Source organism: Taeniopygia guttata, chromosome 8, assembly GCF_048771995.1.
Source record: "Taeniopygia guttata chromosome 8, bTaeGut7.mat, whole genome shotgun sequence".
NCBI lineage: Eukaryota > Metazoa > Chordata > Aves > Passeriformes > Estrildidae > Taeniopygia > Taeniopygia guttata.
The window spans coordinates 12,022,011-12,040,886 of NC_133033.1; the positions used below are offsets into that span (position 1 = coordinate 12,022,011).

An 18,876-nucleotide genomic window follows, 5' to 3' on the forward strand; every position below is an offset into this window, starting at 1 on the left:
AAGCTCTTGTAGCAAAATTTAGACTTCAGGTCACATTACTGCTTGTTTTTGAAGTATGCTTTGAACAGGAAGAAAGCCTAGCAGGGAGCAGATGATAGCCCATGTTGGCAGGATGAATTAATTAGTTTCTTACACTTGAGTTAACATTGGCTTCAGGAAGCAGTGTCTGTTCCCACTGCCATGGCATGTCCTTGGTGGCCATGGGGACCACTGACACACTTAATAGGTTAAGATCATCAAGCTGAAACATCTTGAAAGTAGCCAGCTTTTTTTTTTTTTTTTAATGTTCTTGCATTTCTGTTCTCTCTCTCCTTGTGTTTGGAGGGTGTCTGGCTAAGGGATGGTGCAGAGAGAGTGTAATTTGAATTCTCACTGTGTTGTCCCAAACACTTTCTCCAAAGGCAATAGGCTGCAGTAGTGGATGAATAGTTCTGGGGACATTAGACCACCTGTGAGCTGTTTCCTTAAAGCCACTGGGTGTTTTGGTGTCTGGCTGCTGTCAGAGGGCTGGAGCTCATGTGGGAAGGGTCACCAGACCCCCAGGAAAGGGTTGGTTAAAAGCAAATGTCATCGGCCAAACTGCACCCATGTGCCCACATTGCTGGTGTGAAGGCACAGGAGCAGCTAACACTTACAGACTCCTCAAAAATGCCTTTGAAAATATTTTCCTAAGATTTTTAATTTTCTTTTGTCACAAAAAGCAAGGCTAGAAGATAGTTTGAGAGCTCTTTAAGAGAAATCTTTTTGTGCCTTTCCTACAGATGCAGGTAATTGCAGAGAGATTTGGGATCTGTCTAAGTCAGATCCTGCCCATTAAAAAAATATATCTCAGTGTTGGATTTGACATGCAGTGTTGACATCCTTCTTTCTATAGTAAGTCAGATGATATGTTTAGCAGACAGCTACTTTGACAACTTTCCTTCTGAAAAGCTAAAGGAGGAAAGTACTGAAAATTTCCTGTAGCTTTTGACATTTTATGTGCTTTCTGGGCTAATCTTTGTAAAATCCTGATGTTGTGAGGTCACTTACTGATACCACAGGCAAATGCAACTCCAGAGACTGCATTTCATTACAGTTAGAGACCTCCTGTTAACAAAAAATATTGCCTTGCTTACATTAAAGGGATCTTCTGAACTTTGATACCAATTCTGCAGGATCTTTCTAAACCTATAATTTCTTTCCATTTGAAAAATCACCTGCACAAATCTTTTAATAAATTATCAGCTGTATACTGTTTCCTTTTCACAGTTTAAATTATATCTTGAATGATTCCCTACACAGTTTTCTTTACTTTCTCCTTTCACTTTGCTGCACTGGGAACTACCTTCTGTATCTTGAATAGTTGAATACCTAAACACTCATATTATGTGATAATGACTAACTCCACATACAGACCCTGAAGCCATTGTGAAGAGTTATTGAACAAGACTTGAGCTGCCTATGCAGCTCATTCAGAATGAGATGAAAGAAAGACAAGAGTCTTGTAGAGGAAGTCAGTCTGGATTTCACCTCCTGCATTAAGAGGAAACACCTAGAGTGGGATCTCTACAGTTTCCTGGAGAGGTTTTCCTTTTGACTGGTTACTGCAAATAGATTTTTAAAAAAATAATTATTTTCTATAGGGTGTAAAATATCTAGTTTGCTTTCATTTGTGTTGGTTTGAAGAACAGCAATGCATATACCATATTTTTACTTGAATATCTGAGGAGAGTGGTTTGCTTGCTTGCATTATAAAATTTTTTAGGGACATGTGCAATAGTGTCCATGTGTTTTGGGAGAGTTCCAGCCATGAGTATTTTTAGTGTGTCTGACATCTGTATCTCTGGTAGAATACCATCACAGTATCCTTTCTGAAATTACAAGTAGGCAAAGAGGCTTTTTCTCACAAAATCAACCATAATGAAAACTAATTATATATTAATATGCAGGGTTTCTTTTGTTAATTGGCTTGGTCATGTTTGCCCTCTAGTGGCAGCGAGTTTGCAGCTAATGGACCCCTGGAAGTGGCCAAGAGGAGCAGAGAAGCTAAGGGAATTTATTTAACTCCTCTTGTTTTGTGGCTCCATTTATCAGCCTCTACTGTGAGCAGATAACTGTACAGGGAAGGCTTCCTCTCACCTAGAGGTCAGGGTGAAGAGTGAGTAAACCTATTTCCTGCTGCTCCATTCCCTCAAGGGTAAAACCATAAAGGGGATCACCAAGTCTCTTATCTGGAAGGCAAATGCAGCAGCAGCTGGTAGGAGCAGAGGGGGCTGCAGTTTGGTTTCCTGAGGGTTTGCTGTAGGAATCTGTTCAGCTTGTTGAGACACATTTGGTTATGTAGTGCTTTCCTGACAGCCCTACTTGCTGACTAACAAGGGAAAAGTAAACCCTACAAATAGCATAATGCAGAATTCAGGCGAAGAGGAGAACTTAAAGTAGGAAAGGTCTTTTCATAGGAAGGAAGTCTTCTGGGGAGGGAAGAGGGTAATGAAACCCAGTAGCTGTGAAATTGCTGTGTGATCACCAAGCAAGAAAAGTGCTTGGTTTGTCATTCAGAAAAAATTATTGCAGTTTTCAGTCTTGAGACATTACAATAGTAAGGCAGGTTCTGCCACACATTTTATTTCTCATATACTGTTTTAAAAGATCTAGCAACATTTTTGCAGCAGAAGAAACTTTTTTCTTTCTTCCTTAAGTGCATATTGATGTGGAGGAAAACAGCAAGGCTCATGTTTTCAGTGTTAGTGCAACTACAGAGGAAATGGTTGACATTTAAGGATGATGTAATGAGGAAATTACCAGGTATTTTCCTGAGGGGCTGACTCTGGGTGATCCCACTCCATCTGTATTCCTAAAACCTATGACTCAGGGCCACTGGGTTTTAAAAAGCACTATTTATTATGTCTTGATTGCCTTAGGATGAAGTGCTTGTAGAACAGTGGAAATGTAATGAGAGACTTCCCAAGATAAAATATGAGTTTTGGCAGCTTGGCTAAACAAATACATTTCCAACTAGCAGTTGTGAAAATCTCACACTGTCTCCAGCCCAGAGGTTATGCAAATGTAAGCTGTTGTGGCACTGCTTGTCTCTTCTGCTCCATATGGAGCTGCAGTTAAAAGGGGACTTGATGACTAGAACAATTGTGAAGGGATGGACACAATTACAGGAAATATTTCTATTGCTGTTATGGAGCCATTCAGGCATAGAGTCCTGATCACTGATTTCAGGAAAAATCAGATGCATATATAAATAATTAAAAAACCTCCTTTAAAGTGAGACTTTTAAGGAGAAACAAGCTCAGGAAGAGCAAAAACTTACACATTTCAACTACTTTTTTGTACCATGCTGAAAACATAAAGCAGATGAGTGAAAGTGACATTCAGATGTTTGTACTATAAAGGAGTTACCCCTATAATTGATAGTAGAAGCTGCATAAGAAATGAGAAATCCTTCTTAATTATTTTTATATTTATATTGACATGATATAGAACCATACTATACACTGCTATGATTCTGCTTAGCCAGAACAGGGTTTTCTGATGTTTGTTAATGCAAAGCTGAAAATTTAGTAGAAGACAGATATTTGCCTGTGCCTATAACCTAAACCATGACCTTTAATTAAGCCAGTCTGTGCCTACTCATTAAGAGAAAGCTGAAATGGGATACCAAATGATGTGCAAAAATTTAGTGCTTCCTCAGATCCTTTGAGGAATATAAATGAAATAAATTCATCACAGCACTCCTGAAAAGCTGCTTTGTCCCCTGCCTGAATGCAGGGGGTGAGGCAGAGAGCAGCCTGCAGGTGCTGCAGACAGAACCCCCTGCCCAGGGCAGTTTGGGGGTGTCACACCCGCCCCGCTCTGCACAGGGGGGACATCAGCATCCCGGAATTTCTCATGAGTGGAGCAATCCATTTTGTCGATCTACAGCTGGCCAAAAGGTGCGGGCAGTGCCAGCTTCCCTGTCTGCCTGGTGCTAACCAGCTGGCCCTGGGCGTGCTTAGGAGCCTGCAGAGCCAAGCTGAAGGCAGGAGGCAGCGCAGGGGAGTTGGCTGTGGCTGGACTCGGAGCTGGCACCTTACCCGGCCCGGGAAGCAGTGTGATCCGTATGGCTGCAGCTGGGGATCTGAGCACTTGGCAAAGGGGACAGCCTGCCTGCCAGATTTATTTTGGTCTGTCGGGCAAGGTCACCAATTAATTCCTCTGGAGTATTTCAGTTTGGTTGCATTAGGATTTTCCAATGTGAAGTTGTAGTCTTGTAGAGACTGATGCCCAGCTTCACAGAGGAAAGAAAAAAACTTAGATACAATGCACTTGCTTATTATACTCAAGACTGAAATCCTTAATACTCCCTTCTATACCTTTAAATAGCTAAATCTTTCACTGCCTAATTTTCACAAGCATCCTAAAAAAGCAGCCTTGCCTTTGCTCAGAAATGGTGGAAAATCTGCAGGGCTCAACCCCTTCTCACACATATGATATGAAAAGTGTCACACAACTTGCTCTTCCCTCTATACTCCACCTGTGATTATGCTTATGCCTGTTTTCATACACTGATTTAACAGGTTGAGCAATCATCAGTGACATGAGCCTCTTTCCCTGGACCACCCCAGCTGTGTTTCAGAATGGGCAATGCATATGGCAAAACCTCAAGGGTGATTTCAGGTATGGAAACCTGTTCCCAGGGAGCCCAGGGCCCTGTGAAATGGGCTGTGTATGATGACATCTTCAGCATTTCCTACTGAAGTCTTGGTAGGTGTCGGGCTGGAGGGAAAGATGCCTTAGATCCCACCTGAAGTGCTTTACTCTCCTTCACGAGGGAGGTGAGTACATTGCTCTGGGATGAGCGCTGTGCTCTGCTCCAGACACGGGAAAGTCAGGCCTTGTAATACACAGTGGGAATGCCAGAGGCACCATGCCTCATGGTGGAGATCAAAAGGAAGTGGTGTTATTTCTCAAAGGTGAAACATTCAGAGATACTGATGTGTCTCTGCATTGAGTCTGCAGTAATGTAGGCAGGTTAATGCCACAGTGAGACCAGCACTTGTCTGCCAGTTCTAGCCCAGCCTGAGCCTGTGTTAATCTCTTATGTCCATAGTGAATCTAATCTGTATATCATCCCCAAAATCATGAATAGATCTTGAATAGTACTAGTTTTGTTTTGACCACAGAAGCAGAAATCTAAGTAGAATTCTAGCATGTTAGCTTATTCAGCCCAAATTCTTGATTCTGTTTTTTTTTTTTTGGCTGTAATTATATTTTTTATCAGCTGACAAAAACCAAAGCATCAAAGCAGCTCTAATTAGAGTAAATTCTCGACCACATAAGAGACAGATATGACCACAGTTACACTAGGCATTTAAATATTTTTTCCTATAAGGTTTATAAGGAATATTGAGTTACTTTTTGTTGTGAAGGTTAAGAAGATACATGAAGGAAACAATGAAAGAAAAATGGAGATAAATTTGGGGGAGCTAATCACAACATTTAATGTGTTTATTACCCTTTACTTTGTTTTGAAATTAATTTCATTCCCAAGAAAATTTTGAGTCATGTAAATGCCCTGAAGCTTCAGTATGAAAGGAAGCTGTGATCATTTTTCCAAGTGAAACAAAACAGAGATGTGGCAAAAGGCTGAGGATTATTATTTCAGCGCCCTATTTTAGCATTATACTTGTTATAGTGACCCTTGCAGAATTTATGCAGGACTTGAGGTTTGATGGTGCAAGTCTCCAATTAGTATTTTTCTCTAAATCACTCTCAATTTGCCTAAAGATCAAATGCATCAAATGTGGCTTTTCAGTAAGAGGACCCAAGTATACTTGGGTTAGCTGCTACTGTAAAAATTTTGACTTCATTTTGACTTAAGTATGCAGATGGCAATTGCAGTCATCCAAAATAATCCACAGAGGTTTTGGATGTTCAAACTTGGACGTTCTGGGGCTTGAACTCCAACCTTGCCAAAAAACATCACCTTTGCAACAACTGTGGTGTCACATATGCCCCTGACTCAGCCTGTTTGTGACCACTGCAGAAGGAAAGTCCAGAGAGGAGAGGGAGCAAGTTTGTAAAGATCCAAGGTGCCTGTGTGTGTCCTGACCAGACCAGTGGTTGCATAAATAGGGAGGGGAAACTGGGGCTGCAGGAGGAGACAGGCTACAGATAATGAAGCAAAAGCACTGTGGTCACATCTGTCAATATACATAATTCCTGCTTATCAAACCCCATCTGAAAGGCAGCTTAATATCAGGACATAGAAGTGTTGTCTGTGAATTACAGCTAAGTGAGCTGCAAGTGAATAAAGAGGGATAACTAGATTTTTTCTGTACATTAAGCATTTTCAGGTACCAAAATAACAACCTTCTCACACTGATTCAGGATGAACTGTAAGTACTATTTTTAAACAGCTTTGGATTTTCTTAGTAAACTGTTCTTCCAGTACTGCTTTCAGTATAATTATTGCCTATCCAGCAATACCAGAAATGAAAATTTCTTATGAAATGTCTTTTTCCTCTGGGGACAATGTGAAATGTTATTCAAAATAGTCCTAAAATGTAATGTACTTGCAGGAAAAAAAATCACATAGTAATCAAGTTGGAGATAAGAGGGAAAACCACCCCACCCCAAAGTTTAAATAGAATTTATGGAAAACTACCTAGAATATATCAGACCTATAAAAAAACCTAAAGGTAAAACATTTAGACAGTTGTAACAAAATAAAAAAAGTGCCAGTAGATGGCATGAGAGACCTTGAGATTGGATATAAAACTCAGATGGCCACTAATAGCTACTCCTGCAACCTTCTGAGCTGTCTCTGGTTTAGCCCTAACTACTATATTTGCTAGATTCCTGAGGTTTCTTATTCATCAGCTGCACTTAGATCTACACAGTACATTTATTTTTAGGGACAACTAAAGTTCATTTAATAACTCATTCAAACATGCTGAGTAAAAGCCTAGCTCTGTTGAGTTTAACCATTGGCTTCAGTGGGGTTAGAATTGAAGATGCTTTTTTTTTTTTAAATGCTCACGCTGTGGAGCTGGCATTTCATTTCCAGGAAGGGTCTGGTATGAGTAGTTTGTCTTTTCCTATCACACTGCAGCTCCTTTCTCTGCAGCAGAATGATCATGCTTTCCTGAGAGTCACTGTGTCATTTAAAATTAGTGAACCAAAAGAGCCAGGTTTGATGGACAAAAGGTTTGTTGTCTTTGTATAGGATATAAAAGGCTGTGTCTCCAACAGCCTTATTGCCTGTCTGTAATAGCACCATCCAATTCTAGGCTTTTAGGAATAATCCACTAAGGTTTAACCAAAGCTGACCATGAACAAATTAAATATATTGTTTTGATTTTTTCCAAATGTAGAGTTATTTTACAGTTGAATGAATTGGAAAATGAAAACCTTCAACTTAACAATAAAATATACTCGTGTGGTTAGGAGATCTAGTGGAAAAATTTACTTTTCATTTCTAGAATCACTGAAGAACTTGCAAAAGACGTATGGGACTATAAATTCATAAGCATTTCTGACTCCATCAAGTAGGTAAGTAGTCATATCCTTCTGATGCAGAAAATGAGACACAGAAGTCCCCAGCCTCATGCAAAACCACATTACAGAGCCGCAAGGGCAAGATTAGGACACAAGCCTGGCTTATGCTTAGGTGTGCATATTTTTTCTGACACTTAAAAACAATACTAGAGTATCATAATTGCAAAATTATATTACTTGGTTACTGCAGTAAAGTCCAGAATTCACTAATACATACCTGAGAAGCACTAGGAATGAAAAGTGGAATGCATAAAAGCTCAGCCTGTGTAGTACACATTTTAATACTCAGTTGGGTACATAGCTTTGGCTTGCTTTATAAGATAGGACAGGCATGATTTCCAAATGAGGTTTAAATCTGGACTGCAGATATTCTCCCAGATGGGTTGGAAATGTCTGTGTGGTGCATTAGAAATTCCAGAAGGGCTTTTTCACACTTGTACTGCTAATGTTCTTAATTCCTTTGGCAAAATGAGCTGGTTCTAAGTCTTTTGCTTTGCTGTGCTCACTACCAACCTCAGGCTTTCCTAACATTCATTGCACTGTGATTTTAGAGCTGCAGTGAAGCCTTTCAGGCAGTCAAAGGCATTCAGCTGTCTCAGCAAGAGGGCAGTAACCAACAGGAGTTGGACAGAAAGGAAAGCTGCCCTTTCGAAGTGGGAATGAGAGCTGTGTCCCACCCATGCCCTGTGAGACCAGAGAAAGGTCTGTGCCTGTGCTTTAGCAGCCACTGCTTCCCCCGGGTGAAGCCTGCACCCCAGCCCAGGCTGCAGTACTGGTGGGGTGATGCTGAGTGAATTCCCTTCCCTGGAGGGCAGATTTTTTTCTCTTACTAATGGCTCTTTGCTGTTATTAAATCCCTGTTTTAGTAGTTGAGCATGAAACTTCATTTTTCTTCTCTCCCTACTACCTTTGTCTTATCTGAAGTGGTTGACTGGCAAAAGTTTCTCTTTTGTAAACAAGCAGATTAAAGAGAGAGGTGCTGGATTAAAGATGACAGTCTGAGCCTATGAAAGTCAATGTCAAATCTCCCATAAGCCACAGTGAAAACAATACCAGCAAGAAAAGAACTCTCTAGGTGTAAGACTAGTGGGATTTTTAAGGGAAAGTGGAATGCAATATTCTTCATCTCCCCTCTTGTTTGAGGCTGTTTTGCAATCTAGCACTTCCGATGAGTTAGTAAAATACAGCTTTTGTACAATTTGTGAATGCTTTATTACAAATGAAAATACAGAACAAGAATTCATGTTACCGGTCTTAGTATGAAGATACATGCATTAAAAAAATCTGTTGAATAGAGCACTGACTGTTAGCATATATTCTCAAATACAATATACAGATGAAATTAAGGCTGGGAGAGGAGAAAGATGGAGGTAACTTCCTTTTACCTTTGTAGGTTATCCCCAGGAGAGGGGCTTGAGGAAGAGGCAAATACCCTTGCCCCAGAATATGCATCAGGCATTTGGTTTGAACAAACTTGTAGTGGCTTACTTCTGGAAGTAATGATGTTATGGCTGTGCATGGAGAGAAACTGGGCCTTTTCTGAAAGCTGGTGGCAAGCTGCAACTCGAGAGAGAGTAAAAGGAGTAGCTCCTTATACTGCTCTTGAAAGAAAAGCACTGTGAAGTGTTATGCTGTAATTGTTCAACTATTTAGTCTTCAATCATCCTTCTGATAGATCAGTTTTTAGTTGGAAAGAAAAGTATTTTCTTTAATGACAGTTTCCTGCCAGAGCTTGGGTTCAGCTGTACCTTGCCCACGCTAAGGCTCCTCTTGGAAGAGTGGCTGGCTGCTACTGACTGCTATGGAAAACATACCATGGTTCAGTGCACGGCTGATTTGTGACACAGAGTGAGGAGATATTGTGCCATTGCTTGGGGCTTTGAAGGTGCCTCCTATTCCTGGTCCCCTGGGGTGGGAGAGAATTACCTTTCTGCACAGTGAAAGCTAGCAGATTGACTCTTCACTGGTTAAACACAGTCTGACTGTCCTGCTTGTATTTTATTTTAGCTTTATGATGCTATTGATCTTCCATATCTTTCTACATATTGCTTTTTGGAGTATTTGGAATGCTACTTGATGTATTATTGTTCCCTGAAGTTTTTGAAGCCATCATTTTCATAAATATACAATAGGAGATGGTAAAGCAAAAAAAAGTTCCTATTCACACTTTTAGTTAGTTCATGAAGCAACAGCACATCCATTGAAATTTAAATGAAAATGGGGACTGTGTCACACACTATAGCTCTCTGGAAAGCTACAGTGGGAGTCTAGCAGTCCAATTCATTCCTTTGTAGAATGTACTAAGGCTAATGGTCTTGCTGGGAGTAAAATATATTTTTTTGCAGAACGGTTCCAGGAACAGACATTGCTCTTTACCAGAAAACATAAAAGAAAACAAATGCTTACTGTGTCTTTAGTATGCTAAATATGAAATTCTTTGCACAATGGAATGTTAGCAGTAGCTGTAATCATGTTTTCCTTTCATCACCTAGTGAACATAATTTTAAGAGCGGACTGCTGTAATTATATCGCAGATAAAAGGGAGCAGAATTTCTGTATAATATTATAGTTGGCCTGATTGTTTTGTTGATAGGGAAAAATAAAGAGAGACCGCATGAATACTTATTTAATGAACATATTTATTAAGCAGTGCAGACTGTACATAATGCATTTGACTTTGCAGAAGACTTATTTTCTTCAAGCACCTTTCTTAATATTTTACTACAGCTATTATGTTCCCTTCTTATCTGTCCAGCTATTCAATTACTTGTGTAGTATGTCTATAGCACGATGCCAAAACGTTTAGCTTAACTACAGCTGCCAGTGCAGGTACAATCAATGTCAGCATCCACAGACTCCACAACATCCTCAAATGCAGATTTCTTATCGCTGCTTTTCTGCCATTCCAACAGGCTTACAGCAGTTTCTGTCAGAAGAGTGAAGCCATTGTTAACTAACATCAAGCAAATTAACACATTTCAAAGAAATACTGTTTTGATGGCTGTCAACTCCCTCATCAAGTAAAGAATGAAATCCTGCCCTCACGACTGACATCTGACTCATTGACTTGGAACAGGATTTTCATCCATGATATAATTACTGTAATAGTTCCCTAAACCCAAAATGAATTACATTTCATGAAGCACAAAGACAAAAGGAGGCTGTGAACGTGCTGGAGGTAGCCCCTGTCAGTGTAAGACCACCACATACCACTCCAATCAGCAATCACTTCTGTTAGTGCTGCGTATCACTGGGTATTTCTGCTGACTGTTTGTCGAAGTTCATTTCTGAAGGGTAAGCCCTTTGGAGAATTTTCAGAGGTTCATAAACTTCTAATTAAAGTTTCCCATATATTGTGAAATCTGGCAGAGAATTGTCAGTTGCAGTATTAACCTTACCACACTGCTTTATCAACAGCAGCTTGAATAACCCATATTCCTTAATGCTGAAATAATCTAAATGGAATAATGTTATTCATCCTCCCAATAAATATTCCTAGCTAGTTGGAGGTTTATCATTGCATCTGGAAGATTATTAGAACATCCATTTAGATTAAGTTTGTATTATGAGAATGTGTAAAGCTTTTATAATTTTACTTCCATTTGTTTTATTCCTCAGTTGGACAGTACATTTCTAACATGCCATCCCTCATCACAGGGAAATATGGGCACTGCTGTATGAGTTCAGGTTGCATCAGTCACTTATCTTCTGAAAGGTTAACACTCTCCATGGCTAAATTACTGTCTGACATTAAGCACAGGATTTGATAAACTGTATAATAAATATTTCCCAGAAAGATGCTGGAGATGCTTTTAAAAATATACATTATATTTTCAGGTTGTGAAATGAGAAATACTATATAATGTCTGTTTTTTATATACATTATGCCTCTTACTCTTGGCACACTGTGGGTCTGAGCACATTCATATCCATGCAGGAAATGGTTTCCTTGCAAACTGGATTGTGGCTGAGTAACTGATCCCCAGGTGTAGACCTTGTGGCAAATTTGAAATATATACCAATATGCGGACTTAAACTTGGAGTGATGCCTGCCTCAGTCAAGTTCCTAAGGCCACAGTCTTGCTGATTTGAGGACAACAGGAGAAATTATGCTTTCTTGTACTTAATTTTATCCTTGCTCCACTGGTAACAGTGATGGGGTCCTTGAATTTTGAAACAGCAAACTATCATCTCTGAATTCTCATATAAAGAGTTCAAAAAAGTTCTTTGTCCTGTGCATGCATGGGCCTAGATTGAGAAAGGTGAAGATTTCTACTGCTTCTACTACTTCTCCTTCTTCATTAGACAAAGTAAGAAAAAGGATAGTTTTTAAGTGCTGGCCTTGTATTCCTATTGATCCTTAGCCTAAGAAAAAGTAATCTAAAGAATGATAAATGGCATCTTTTTTCTTCCTCCTCCCTCTCTTCCTCTCTTTATATTTCCTCTTCAGGCCAATCAATCAAACAAACAAACAAATAAGGCCTTCATTAGAAGTATTTCAAGCAGACTTCCCAGTCTCTGCTTCAGTAAAGGAACAAGAGGAGCCTGCAGTTGCTCTCAAAGCAGCACTGGCTGCAACAGCTAACATCTTTTTTCCTGATTTTCCTCTTTTCTCAAACAGTTTTGTGAGAGAATGAAACAGCATTATTATAGCCCAATATTCTAAGGCAGTGAGTGGTCTGGGGTTATGACAATTCAGAGATACAGACTTGGATACACAATAGAAATCTGTGAAACATGGATATAACAAGATTTTGGAAGGATTTTTGTAGAGGGTGGGTTTTTCTATTTATGAAAGAATGTATCCATTCTCATCTCAGGGAGCCATCGGAAAACTATTAATACTCTCTCTGTGCTACTTGTTGAATAGGCGGTTACAGGTATTTGACTATTATAGCGAGATCCTGTCTGCTTTTCTGGGCTGATTCAGCACATTGCAGATATTAATAACACAAGCAAAGTGCAAAGGTCTACAAAAATGTTTAAAATCAGACGTAAAATACCCTGTCCTTTCCAGTTCTAATCAACACAGGAGTGCATTGGCTCCAGTGCCAAATTACACTGGATTATCTCAGCTAAAAATGGATTTGGCCGACAATGGTTAACAGAGAACAAACCATTTCAATAGATTCTTATAGATACTTCCTAATGGTAGATCTTGCTGTAAGTTTTATAGGTAATTAATTAAAAGACTAAGGAAAGAATGCACCAGAAATATCTTTAGGTTTCGGGTTGGATTCTCTTTTCATGATTATATAACTTCAGTGTGAAACTGTATTAGACAGTACCTCATATCCTGGTAAAAATTAAATGAGAAAATGGTTTGTGGTCATTTGTTTCTTGGTTTTTTTTTTGTGGTTTTTTTTTTTTTTTTTTTGGGTTTTTTTTTTGCTTAATTTGGGGAAAAAAAACCCTTATAAACCAAACAATTTTCTGGAACAATCTACAGAAACTTCCAGCAATGTGGTTTTGCTGATGTATTGCACAGTGGCATAGCATGGCAGCCTAATTACAGCACTCCTGTCACACTACCTGACTGACTTTCAATTGCCTTGCCTGCCCTGGTCCACACAAAATTGCAGGCTGTAATGTACATAAAGAGACTCAGTGTTGCTTACCTCAACTTTATGGAGATCCTGAAGACATGACAAACTTTATTTTGTGATTTTATTGATTGCTGCGGCCCCTTTTACCTCCTCAAATGTTTTTCTCAGATGATGCTACCTGCCATCACCTAACCTGGCTTTTAGCTGGCCAGCACTGTCAGCAGTTACAGCAAATACTAATGGGATTAAAAACAGCAGCTCAGACAGGAGCCAGAGCAATACAGGTCTGTGCAGAGCTGTGCTGTGTTTTGTTCTTTTGAGTGCTCTGACAGCTCCTGCAGTACATGACACACAGAGGGAGAAAAATACTGTACCTTTTGGGAAGCAGTGGAAGCCAACCTTTACTGGAGCTTTTTCGATTGGAGTACAGTCTTTCATACATTTCAGTACTGGGTCAACAGAGTAGCACGTAGATTCCTCACCATCAATAGTAGGATTTCGATTCAGCTTCACATAACTGCGCTGTAGCTTGCACCCTAAGAGGAAAAGGAAAGGTAGTTAAAATTGTAGAAATAAATCCCAATCGATCCTTGCAATAATAAAGGTCCATATTTTCTCTTCAGCTTTTATTAAAACACAGGTATCTGACAAACCATTTTCACAGTAGCGAGGTTATCAAGATAGGACAATAATAAATTGAGGAAAGAGTCTGAAAGGGGAGCTATTTTTAAAATCTAATTGCACAATAGAACCCAAAAGGAATAATGTATACTCAGTTTTTTAGAACTACATAATACACAGAAAATAACCTCTCATGTCTGAAAGCTATTAAGAATAGATACTGCAAGCACAATGGCTACTTCATTGCATTAGGAAAAATGTCAACTGTAGTGAATGGATAAAAATAGGGCAGCATTTATTTAATAACAACAAGGATAATTTTTGTATTGGATGATTTTTATAATGCTTCAATTATCTCACTAGAAAGGTATAATGTAACTTAACAGGATCCCAGCTACGACTCTGTTTCCTGACACACAGATAAGCATAATTCTGCTGCCACTGAAGTCAAGGAGAAAGCAACCATTAACTTCAATAAAATTATTTCAGGTCCAAGGTAAATGGAGACCTACCAAACAAAACTGTATTGATATTACGGGAGTCTAAAACTATTTCTCCAGCTAGGTGTGAGATGAAGCTCTTTACAGTAGGAGTAGTTCTAAATATTTTCCTGAGATCGCAACCTCACATGGTACAGAACAAAAATGATTTTCTTTTGCACTTTGAAAATTTACATGAGTGTAGGATCTGATGCTGTAATCGTAGTTTACAACTTGTGTGGTGAAATTAAGTCTGCAGACAACAGCTGAAACTTTTGGTACAATGGTGAAAATCACACTTTTTTTTCAGTGGGAGGGAGATTAGGGTTGATTTTGCCTCTCAAGAAAAAAGCTACTCAGTATAAGAAATAAAAATCAATTATTTGAACATTGAATTGTACATGAGACAAAGACTTTTTCTGGAGTATAATTCTCTATAATCACAAGCAGTGTTTTAAACAGTCAGTGGCTAGTAAAGTTAAAATGGATACATATGGCTAATGAAATTTCTAAGTAAAAGGTATCTACTGCTTAAAAATAAATATTTCCTAGCTGTCAGCAGAGGAAAAGTGAAATCATAACCTATCCAAGCATAAAGTTTTTCCAGATCCACTCACCACTAGAGCAGGTTTCTTCTAGCAATACCCATGAATGAACAAATGCAGAACAGCTGCGTGCCAGCCTATGGTTTGGCATGAGGAGCTCATTTTCCTTTTCTCTGTCATTATTGCCACAAATTCCGCAGGTCTTTCCTCTCATCCATGAAGCAACTGTAACCTGCAAAATAGCACACCTTTGTAGTGAATGCTGAAGTGTTGGTCTGTCACACTGGCAAGGTAATAGGCAGAAAGAAAGCAGTAACCTTGAAAGGAAGTGCAGTACCTTAAGATTTACACCATCATAAGTCACTTCCTTCAGCCCGAGTGCTGGAACTTCCACGGTAACGGTTTTCCCATTTTTATAAATTTTAACATTGTCTGTAAAAAGATGGTGAATCATACAGTGATCATCTTAAATTAATGGAGAAACTGAATAACACAAAACCCACCACAATGCATTTTCCTTCACAATGATAATTTTGCTGTTACAGTTAAATATTTATATTTAAGGGGAGAGGAAACACAAAAATAGAAGAAATAATATCTTTTCAAAAATATTCTACTACTGTTACATATAGTTGGAACTGATTTCTGTATCCAGTGTGCTAAATTTTGAAATTATAATGACTGTGGTGGTGCTCCAGCTAAATGTCTGAACTAAAGCATTTCTCTTTGACTACAGCATAAACTTTTTTTTCTGAACAATCACCAACCTGGGTATGTGATAAGAAAGGCTTTGTTTACCTGTCAGGTATGCTGGAGGAAAGTAAGAGTGTATATATTGTAGGAAACATGAACATGAGTCACTACATAACTTAAAAAAGTAGCCTTTAATTTTCTCTTTGAATTAATTCCACTTGTGTTTTCTTTACACTGAGATTTTTCTGTGAAATTTATAAAATCTTGTTATTTAGTTCCCAGGGCAGTCCTGGAAAACTGGGTATCACAGTTTACCTTTTTCATACTTGGAACCTCCACTGTGTGATAGAACTTGTTCTTCATTGCATGCCACAAGGAGAGACGAATTTGAGGCAGGACAGATTGTGATGTTCCTTCAGAAAAAGCAAACATAAAAGAGAATAAATTAGTGGTTAATTTAAAATGTGAAAAGTATAGATATTTGTGACTATCTGAATTTGAATGAATGAACAAGCAGTTTTCTTTCCAAAGTGCAAAATTCATTAGGACTGTGGGCTTTAATATTCAACCTTTAAAGAAAAGACAGCGTGGGGACTTAGTGAGCAAGTTATCAGATATTGGTGGCTGTGGAATTCAAGACAAGAGCAACTACACGATAGAGCCTCAGACAAGGATCCCTTCTGGAAATCCTGTCTTTCCCATATGTCTCACTGAAAACCAGTTTCAGCTGGAAACCGGATATCTCCCACTCCCAGAGTAGCTCCCTGAGAAACTTTATACCTAATTTCTAAGCCTCAGTATAAGCCACACTTACGCTGATGTTGTATTTATGTGAACCTCTCTTGAGAAAGATTGAGGATCAACTTTTCTTGTAGTAATGATGAATTTTGGGTGTTCAGTACAGTCTTGAACCACCACCAGGTTGCAGCTTTTATTGAAAGAATATGAATAGCTCACACGATCAAATGTTTTGAAATCTGTCTCTCTGATTTCACACGTGGCTGCAAAACAAAACCATAAAAGGAATGGCAGATCTGACCACTGTATGTGTTGCTGTGAAGTACTGAAAGACACCTCTATGAGATTGAACTACCCAGCAAACAGGAAGAAAACTTCACCTCCTTGGCAGAAGCCAGAGACTGTAAGGACATGAGAACACTACAAAATAACTATCTGCTGTAGACTATACTAGTATTGATTTTGGTTACATGCCAAACACAAAACTCAAGCTAACAGGGACTAAAATGTACAAAATTCTTGAGAAACTGGATGCCATAACAAACTGTGATAAAAACTCCCCATTTCTCACAAGAGTGCTGGACACCAACCAGGTAGAGAGTCTCGTGGCTTCTTTTTGAATAAAATAAACTGGACAGAAAATATGTGGACTCTCTTGTGCCCATCACCTGATGCCTCTCAGTGCAGAGCTGGCGCCTTCTCAAGAGGGGCAAAAGACAACCTCCAGTCCTTGAAGATAGGAGTAATTCCCAAGCTCTGAATGTTTACAGGAGTTTGAAGCCTTTTCATTCACCTGCTAAATAACCTGCTTCTCTGTGAGGGAATGGACTGCTGGAAGCAGGGCTACAGATGCATGCTATGCTTCCCTATAAAACCATTAGAAGGAAGGGCAAGGCCCAGCCATGGCAGAGTATGGATCTACACACATTGCTTATTCATGAGACAAACATATAAGTAACATTTACATTGATCTTCTTGTGCTATTTGTGAAGCTATTTCAGGAAATAAATTCCAGGCAGTGATATCTCGAGTCTCGTAAGCTGGAGATGGGCCTAAGGGCAGAGTGAATGGCAATCGGAATCCCTGACAATAAAGTGTTACCTGAAAAAGCAGAAATGAAAATACATTAAGATAAATTGAACCATATGCTCAAGATATGACTGCAAAAACCCCCACTCTTATCTTGGAAAAAAAACAAAACAACTTGAAGATGCATTTCTACAATTGCAGTTGTGTTAGTCTTGGCAGAATGTACCCTAACCTTCAGGTTTTGTGAGAAATCATTATCATCTCTTCTAGTCTTACTTGACTTTTTGAGGAATCGTTAAGAACATTGAAAAGTAACTGACAGAGATGAGTTTAAGTGATATTTGAGTGTCTTCTTAAAATATAAGCTAACAAGTTGAGTAACTGAGATGATGGATGTGTTTGGAAGAATGAATCTCATCCATTAAGGGCTAAAAATCAGCATGTTCAGCATTGGGGTGAGATCCTTCGCTGTAGCTACAAATTATATTTGCCAAGAGAATCAAATTAATGCCTAATCCACCAACATCCTCATGATCATGTATTAAAGATCCTGCAGTACTGGAGCAGGAGGGTTAAAGACACATAAGTTTCTGTGTATGGATATCTAGCTTTTATTAATTTGTCAGAGATCCATAGGGGAAATTATTCAAAGATGTGCATAGGAATTTGGTGGACAAGGACCAATTAATCAGTGTGACTCTGCAGATGCTGCCTGTGCAGGCTGCTGTAAGAGGGCGACTAACTGCTCCAGTTTGGTTAGAGCAGAGTTGCATCCGTGGCTTGCTCAGACCATTCACATCAAGCATAGTTACTGCAGATGTGGGACTGGAGTGCCAACACTCACAGATGCTGTTTGTGGCTGCAGAGAGTGCAAAGTGTTCTCAAGGCCCCTCTATCTGCTCTGAGACCCTCATTCAAGAGCTAGTCACACTGGGTAAAAATACATAAAGGTGTGAGTGCAGAGCAGTCATACTTGAGATAGTTTGGCCTCACTGCTGTTCTCAGAATGCAAATAAAGTATTGGACTACAGAGTCTGATTTTCAACTTATTACTGCAGTGGGCTGAAGCAGCACAAAATCAAGGGAGCTGTTGTATGTATTTGAACAGCCACCTAATACAGTCAGCTATATAGCAGCTCCTCTAAAAGGAAATGTTTTGCTTTTTGTTTCTTTACGTTAAGTGTCAAACATTCTAAGTTGAAAATCATTCAACATAAGGAAAATGAAAATAAAAAATTAACGTACCTCAGGAGCTTTAATTACTGTATCAATTGTTCGTGGAGATGTTGCAGCTGCTCTTACTATAAATTCATGAGATGGATTTCTCTGATGTACTTCTGAGAAGCCCAACACGAGTGCTGCACCAGGAATGTATTGCATGAATCTAGAGATAAACAAGATGTGACAAACTCAGGTGCATAAACAAAAGCACACATGGGACAGTGAGGACTACTGGCAGATCCCAAAACTCAGGAAAAAATGGAAGAACTGAAAAGTCAAGAAAATATTACTTTGGGTCAAATTAAATGGTTGATTTTATCCAGAAAAAACACACTGATTTTATTTTGCCTATTTAAAATGGTTATTTTTTGAGACTGAATAGAAGAATATTTTAAAACAAAAAAGGCATTTTGAACTGAAATAGAAAATAATTTAATATGCAAAATAAAATCAAGCATACATTTTAAGTATTTG

General features: G+C 38.9%; 1 protein-coding gene across 1 annotated transcript in view; it reads right to left on the bottom strand.

Annotated features, from left to right (window-relative positions):
• Positions 1-8,797: 8,797 nt before the first annotated feature.
• LOC100227069 (vitellogenin-1) overlaps positions 8,798-18,876 on the bottom strand; it is a 45,269-nt gene continuing 35,190 nt past the window's right edge. The window contains exons 28-35 of the mRNA XM_072932651.1: positions 18,427-18,565; positions 17,118-17,253; positions 16,229-16,415; positions 15,730-15,827; positions 15,059-15,153; positions 14,794-14,953; positions 13,451-13,612; positions 8,798-10,456 (exon numbers count right to left, since the gene is read on the bottom strand). Coding sequence (XP_072788752.1) covers positions 10,338-10,456; positions 13,451-13,612; positions 14,794-14,953; positions 15,059-15,153; positions 15,730-15,827; positions 16,229-16,415; positions 17,118-17,253; positions 18,427-18,565 — 1,096 coding nt within the window. The 3' untranslated portion in view covers positions 8,798-10,337. The remainder of the gene's footprint in view (positions 10,457-13,450; positions 13,613-14,793; positions 14,954-15,058; positions 15,154-15,729; positions 15,828-16,228; positions 16,416-17,117; positions 17,254-18,426; positions 18,566-18,876) is intronic.